This window comes from Lygodium microphyllum, chromosome 21, assembly GCF_053477565.2.
Source record: "Lygodium microphyllum isolate KBCC chromosome 21, Lygodium_microphyllum_v1.1.10, whole genome shotgun sequence".
NCBI lineage: Eukaryota > Viridiplantae > Streptophyta > Polypodiopsida > Schizaeales > Lygodiaceae > Lygodium > Lygodium microphyllum.
The window spans coordinates 82,519,663-82,526,951 of record NC_141155.1 but is presented as its reverse complement, the minus strand read 5'-3'; the positions used below and the strand labels follow the sequence as shown (position 1 = coordinate 82,526,951).

Genomic DNA, 7,289 nt, shown 5'->3' with positions numbered 1-7,289 from the left:
GAATATCCTTATATAAAGATTGGTGGCTAATAAGTTAACTGTATAAGGAACAAGCTTTGCAAGTTTAGAAATATTTCCCCTAGGTATGTGTTCCTTGCCAAAAGAAAGATGGAAAAATTAAGCATTGAATTATGGGATTGGATTGAGGTCTAATCACTATGGAAGAAAATAAAGAAAGCCATGGATTGCATTATGTGGTCAACTAGAAGTAGATGGTCTTAGGCAACAAAGGAAATCTCAATGAGCTCTTAGAAAGGATCTAAGTTATTATTAGGGGGTTAGTTGCTTAGGAAGTTTAGTCCATTAGGAATCATGTGGCTTATGGTTGCATTAAGTTTGCCAAAGGATTCTTAAGCTAGCCATCATAGTAATAATATTTTTGTTGAAGCTCATGTTTTGTTTAACGAGCTTGCTAAAAAGGATGATGCATTTTCTCATGTAAGTAGACTAGAAAGAACTTTAGTATGAAGATCTAGTGATCTTGATATACCCACTCCTTTTTGGGTGATGTAAATATTTATGCCAATAATAACTCACACATTAGAGAAAATGTCCTATAATCTAGATATTTTTACCAATGTAAATTGTACACATATTCAACTAGTTTATAGCCATGATTACACCGAAATTTATTGCTAATGGCAAGTTATGTGCCCCTAAATCAAATGTGCAATATAATTTGTCAAATGGATAATTAGTCTCATGGTGTGCACCTTATGGATGTGGCTATGGCTCATTATATGCAAAGTACATGTTTTATAAACTCCTTAAAATAAATAATGACTACTAATAAATGCTTTATATTTCCATACATCCTAACCATAAACTCATAGATACAAACTATATGCAAACATAACTCTAATGAAGACATATGTGAGATTACTAGGATTTTAAATATAACTTTTGAACAATATGGCTATGTTCTTAAATAAGATATCATGAGTACATAATAAAAGAAGAATAAAATCTCTTCTTTGCTTTATTAGCCATATGGAAGAAGGGTGGGCCTATCATCCACAATCTTATTTTCAATCAAGAAAATAAATCATATCGACTTAATGCAACAAAAGGGAAGTCCATAGAAGGGTCACCAAAGATGACAACCATATAGATGAGAAAAATGTAGATGTAGCAAATGATTCATTTGGAGGGCCATTAGGAGTTGGTGCCAGAGGGGTTTTAGGAGCATTATTACCATCAAAGCTACTTTTAGGGGTTTCCGCATAGCTTGGAGTACTGCTAGGGCTCATTGATTGACTAGGACTACTTGATGGGGTGAGAATAGAAATTGGGCTAATAATAGGTGTGATGGAAGGTGAACTCATAGGACTAAAACCAGGACTACTTTTAGGAGTAGCCATATTGAGAGGAGTAGGGGATGATGATGAGGGTGTGGGAGGTGTTGTTGATGAGGATGGGATCATAGGGGGTGAAGATGAGGGTGTAGGGGGTAGTGATGAGGGTGGGATAGGGGGTGAGGATGAGGATGAGGATGGGATCATAGGGGGTGAAGATGGGGGTGTAGGGGGTGGTGATGAGGATGGGATAGGGGATGAGGATGAGGGTGTAGGGGGTAAGGTAGTTGAGGGAGGAGTAGGGGGTGAAGATGATGGAGGAGTTGGGTGTGAAGATGAGGGTGTAGGGGGTAATGATGAGGATGGGATAGGGGGTGAGGATGAGGATGAGGATGGGATCATAGGGGGTGAAGATGGGGGTGTAGGGGGTGGTGATGAGGATGGGATAGGGGGTGAGGATGAGGGTGTAGGGGGTAAGGTAGTTGAGGGAGGAATAGGGGGTGAAGATGATGGAGGAGTTGGGTGTGAAGATGAGGGTGTAGGGGGTGAGGATGAAGGTGGAGTAGTGGCTGGTGTAGTGGGTGTAGTTATTGGAGGCCTAGAAGTGGTGGATTCAACTTTGATTTCAAGCCTCATAGGTGGACAATGGCCCATGAAAGTGCAAATAAAGTACATGTCTCCTGGTTTGCCAAGTGCAACCTTTGTATTTCCTTCTATCCATTGCTCAATGGGATTTGTTGCAAAGCACATTTCATAGTCAGCTGCTGTCACTTGTGCAAGATCATGGACACCTTGTTCATATGGGAAGTCTACAAAAGAAGGAAGGACATAATGAAATGATGCAATTTTTCATAAACATTTATCTAAAGAACATATTTATGCCAATTTTTTTTCACATTTAAGTTAATCTAGAGAAAACTTTGTTTTCAATGTCTTTCTATTAGCATATTATTTCATACCATTCCTTCACATATAGTTAAAAGGACGATTAAACCTATAGTCTAAATCAAAGTCAAAGGTTTAGAAAGCTAAAAAAAACTAGCCCAAGAGTAGAGAAAAGGTGAGGTAATATTTGGTGGAATCCATGCTTTTCCACTATTTTCATCTTAGTATTGAGATGAATACAATGTTGCCATTAAAGTAGCTTTATATCTATGTCAAATGATTATTGAGGATTACCTCCCAAATTCAAAGCCAAAGTTCTCAACCATGCATCCTATACTACTTTTCTACATATTGACTCCCTCACCTTTCACAAATACATGAGGTAGAATTAGTTTAAGATATAATTTTTTTTCTTTATACATTATAACTACATTATTTGATTTTGAAGGTTTAATATATTTGAAAATGTTGATTCTGGGTCTATAAAAGATGGAAAGGGGGCAAACTTCCATATGTTGAGATTACAAAGTTTTCCGGAGAAAGACAATGTCCAATAGAATTAATTTCCAAAGGATGATCTAGATTGGCACTTTTATGTTATGTTAGATTTCTTACTTTTCCTTTAAACATGCTTATGTAACCTTTTGCAAAGCATAGGCTCCTATATTGCAAATGGACATTAGCTCATAGAACATTTCTATCAATTTAAAAGTATATTAACATGGGCTAGTGGCATAGTGCAACCAATAGTTCTACAATGTCATAGAGCCTTGCTTCTTGCATTAGGGAAAAAAAGCTATCGTTCTACCCTTTAGCAAAGCAAGAAAACATGGCCCAATAAAGAGATACTTTCAAAGAATTAATTTGACGTTTACATAATTTCCTTAGATTTATTAGAAGATGCGAATCTAGAGCATGACAAAAGCTATGGCGGGTGGAAGATGAGGACCAAACTCATGATGACATAGACAAGTAGAGACAAATTGTTACACAAGTGAATTAGATTCCAAGATGGTAGCTTGGACTCATAAACACAATCTTGTGTAGGACTAACAAAGTCAAGACACTTCACTGAAAGTACAAAGCATCATGAAATTGTATTCATTCCATGTGAAAGTGATAGTCAAGTACAATGCTTTATAGAATTTGGGTTGTTCCACTCTCCTCACTGTGCATATGGGATTCATGATAGCTCTTCCTGGAGCATACATCATTTGTCTATTTCTCAACACCCCCCCTCAAATGACGAGTCCCTACACTTGCTAGCGCCCCCCCCCCCCCCCCCCCCCCAAGATAACATGGTCCGAGAGACTAGCTCATAGGTAGCCTAGTCAAGTTAAAGCTTGAGACTTTACATCTTTAGCAAGGGTTTTTACAAAGCAAATCCACTATGGGAGCACATTCCTCAAAACAATTTGTCAGAGTTGTTGATGGTAGTGGAAGTATCTTCTTCTTCTTCTTCATTCATGAATTGACCTTGGTGGTGGTCATTCTACATCTGTTGTGCTCTTTTCTTGTGAAAACATTCACTAGCAATATGGCTAGTTTTACCACAATAATGACATTCATTTGACTTTTGTTGTCAATGTTGAATCCTCGACCTCTTCCTTTGGGTCCAGTAGCTTCTTTGGTGTATAGGAGATTTTCCCTTGAGCTAGTTGCTTTTAAATTTGCTTTCTCCATCAAGCAGTGAGTGCTCAATATCTTTGAGTGAGAGACTGGGAACATTATTTAGAGTGGATCCTTGTTTACACTTGCAAGCAGTACGGCTGTTGCTTCATCTTCATCAATATTTTTCTTAAGAGTTGCAAGCTGGGTTTTTAGGCTCTCAAACTTGTTAATGTGTGTGGTCATAGAAGCATTGTCTTTGATATCTAGTTTATAAAACTGCATGAGTAATTTTACCTTTGAGTTCTTTGCTTGGGTACCAAACATCCTGTCAAGTTCCTCCCAAGCAGTTCTAGCATTTCTAATGCCAGAGATATGATGTAGCACATCATCACTTAGTCCCCAAGAAATGATGCCTGGTGCCTTGTTATTCATCTTCTTCCATTCTTTGGTTTTGAGCTGGTCTTCTCTAATGAACCCGTCTTCATCATCTTCCTTCTTGCTATCTGCATAATCTTCAAACAGGTCCCACAAGTCCTTTCGCATAAGGTGATACATGGTCTTCTCCTTCCAGGCATGAAAACCTTCACCATTGAATTTAGATATTTGCTCAAGCTCTGCCATGTTGATAAGATTCAATTAACCAGCAAAAAGATTGTATTTTAATGTGTCAAGAGACACAAGAGAATCAGTGTCAAATTGACACTAGTTGAGTATTACTGGATACGAGTCAGTACTTGATTTGCTTTCTCTCACGAACTTTGTGGATGACTTCTGAGCTTCCTCGGGCACTTCCAGAATCGTAATGAACTTCAGAGAGTATTGCTTAATGATTAAAATCACTGTTGATAACTTCAGTGAGAAGAAACAGTGAAAAATGTCAAATTTTGAAGCTTTGGCTATGGCTTCCTGTATTAGGGTTTTGACCCAGGCCTGGTTTTTCATTGATTTTAGGAGCTAGAGTGGATCATTTTTAATTTTTTAAAAATGAAAATGAAGCTCTCTTTGTGCTCTATAAAAGCCCTATGATCATTGTCTTCATTGCTACAAAATTGTCACGCGCAGATCACGTAAACGCAAGCAAGTGCATTTTCGGGCAAGGCTAACGAATTTGTGTAATGCTGTGTTGAATGATCAGTAATGTCAAGCTTTCAGTCTTTAGGAGGGAGTGCCTTGATGTTAGGAAGATATTCTTAGAAGGAGTCTTGTGAAGATATTGCCTCTAGAGAGAGATCCAAGTCCTCCATGAAGGGTATGTCCTGCAAGCCATAGACTGAGTTTATGGCAGCAATTGACAGAAGTGACAATGCTAAGCTCCAGGTAGGGCAATGTTGATGTTTCAAGTGATATAGAGAAGCTTCAGTAGCGGGGAAACACTTCTTCAGAAGGAAGCTCGGTAAAATTTTCCCGGTAGAGAGAGATATAAGAGCTTCAAACAAACGGGGTACTGCTGGCTATGGTTGCCACAAGGTTAAGTAGAGAAGGAGTGGGAGTTGAGGTCCTGGACTTGTTCTGAGCTCTGGATTGAGATCAAAGTGAGCTAGATAAGAGCAAAATGGAGTTGTGCCATGCTTAGTTGCACTCTGATACCATGTTAGAAGATGCGGTTCTAGAGCATGGCAAAAGCTATGGTGGGTGGAAGATGAGGACCAAACTCATGATGGCATAGACAAGTAGAGACAAACTGTTACACAAGTGAATTAGGTTCCAAGATGGTAGCTTGGACTCATAAACACAATCTTGTGTAGGATTGACAAAGTCAAGACACTCAACTGAAAGTGCAAAGCATCATGACATTGTATTCATTCCATGTGAAAGTGATAGTCAAGTGCAATGCTTTATAGAATTTGGGTTGTTCCACTCTTCTCACTGTGCATATGGGATTCAGGACAACTCTTCCTGGAGCATACATCATTTGTCTATTTCTCAATAAGATTTGCATACACAATGTTAATGTAATAGGGAGACACCATTCAATTTATATTAGAACAAATATCTAGATTGGCTAGGACATAAATAGGAAATGTTAGCCCAAGCATTATCGATGTTGGCACGTGGACATGGAGTAAGATTCAAAACACAATCATTGTAGGATCTCAAGTCAACTTAAGCCAAATGGGAAACTTAAAGAGAGACTATGACAGAGCAACTAATGCTAACAACCTAAGTGAAATTGTGGTGGTGTGTACTCTTTTGCAAAGTGTTTGTTTCTGTTCCTATAGCATATCAATAGAGAATTTATATTCACCACCAAATAGGAAATACTTATTAGCCTAATCATGTTCTAGTCCTTGCATGCCTTTGCATTTCAACACAAATACTAGGTAAGTAATGATGAAAGAATTCTTACAATTGTTTTTTAAATACGAGAACTGTGTATATTATATTATCAATCAATATTTATAGCTCCTCAAGGAGGGAACGACTAACTCATGAACATGTAATTGTAATCTTTCATGGGCATGTTCTTACATGTTGTAACATGATTGGCCCTAATGATTATATAATTCTTAATGCATACGTTTGCATTTCAAGATTAGGTAATCAATGATGATAGAGTACTCGAATCAATGATAGACCGCATGAGTACGAACAATCTTGGAAAGGTTTGCATGGAAACACCAAGGCCAGGCGATTATTGATTGAAAGACTAGGACGTAATGGCAGGGTGATTGTAGATGATTGAGAGGATATACTTACAAAGGACGTCCCCTACGAAGAAGGTCTTGTCTTTGGTCCAGTCGGTGTAGTCCATGAGGGTCCAGCCATTATCGTCCCCGACTGTGTATTGGATGGCCGAAGCGCCAAGCCGGCTATGGTCATGGATAGAATATATGAAGAAGAGCAAGATGAAGGCGGGGATCAATGCACCATTGCTACTCATTCTGTCTGTCAAGAAGAGATTCACTAATGGCGGCACAATATGCAGACAGTATGATATTCAGCAGAACTCAAGGCAGCGGTATGTACATGGAGGGTATGGAAGCCTCCGCCCCGCCCGACCCAACCCCCCTCTCTCTCTCTCTCTCTCTCTCTCTCTCTCTCTCAAGGGGTACGCAGGCAAAGCAGGCCAGCGCTATGCGGATTGATTATGTAGGCTCCTGTATTAGGAGCTAATGATTTGCTTTTGTTTATGGGAGAGAGAGAGAGAGAGAGAGAGAGAGAGAGAGAGAGAGAGAGAGGGGTGTGTCAGCGGATCGTCAAGATATACATAGACAGAGTCTGCAGAGAGAGAGAGAGAGAGAGAGAGAGAGAGAGAGAGAGGTCAATGGAGTGCCAAGATAGACACGCGACGGTGAGGCGGCCAGCCTAGCCCCTTCCCTCATCCCCCACCAAGATCTCGTGTCTCTGACGTGGTCTCAGCATCCCTCCCCCCACGTTTCCTTCTAGCTGCCAATATCGCCTATCCTTACCAACTTAGCATAAGTCCCCTTTTCTACCTAGGGTAAGGGGACCAATAGAGTATCACCCTGTCCTTACCAACTTAGCATAAGTCCCCTT

General features: G+C 39.6%; 1 protein-coding gene across 1 annotated transcript; it reads right to left on the bottom strand.

Annotated features, from left to right (window-relative positions):
• Nucleotides 1–888: 888 nt before the first annotated feature.
• LOC148018211 (uncharacterized) lies at nt 889–6,827 on the bottom strand. The gene is made up of 2 exons (XM_087661156.1): nt 6,489–6,827; nt 889–2,104 (listed from the first exon to the last, which is right to left on the bottom strand). Exons 1-2 carry the CDS (start codon nt 6,670–6,672, stop codon nt 1,056–1,058), a joined length of 1,233 nt encoding a protein of 410 aa, XP_087517282.1. The 5' UTR covers nt 6,673–6,827; the 3' UTR covers nt 889–1,055.
• Nucleotides 6,828–7,289: the final 462 nt, after the last annotated feature.

Bases quoted from the DNA above. Each gene is read 5' to 3' on its own strand.
- LOC148018211 (XM_087661156.1), bottom strand. From the start codon at position 6,672: ATGAGTAGCAATGGTGCATTGATCCCCGCCTTCATCTTGCTCTTCTTC. The intron at 2,105-6,488 runs GTAAGTATATCC...CTTCTTTTGTAG, and splicing joins CTTCGTAGGGGACGTCCTTT to ACTTCCCATATGAACAAGGT.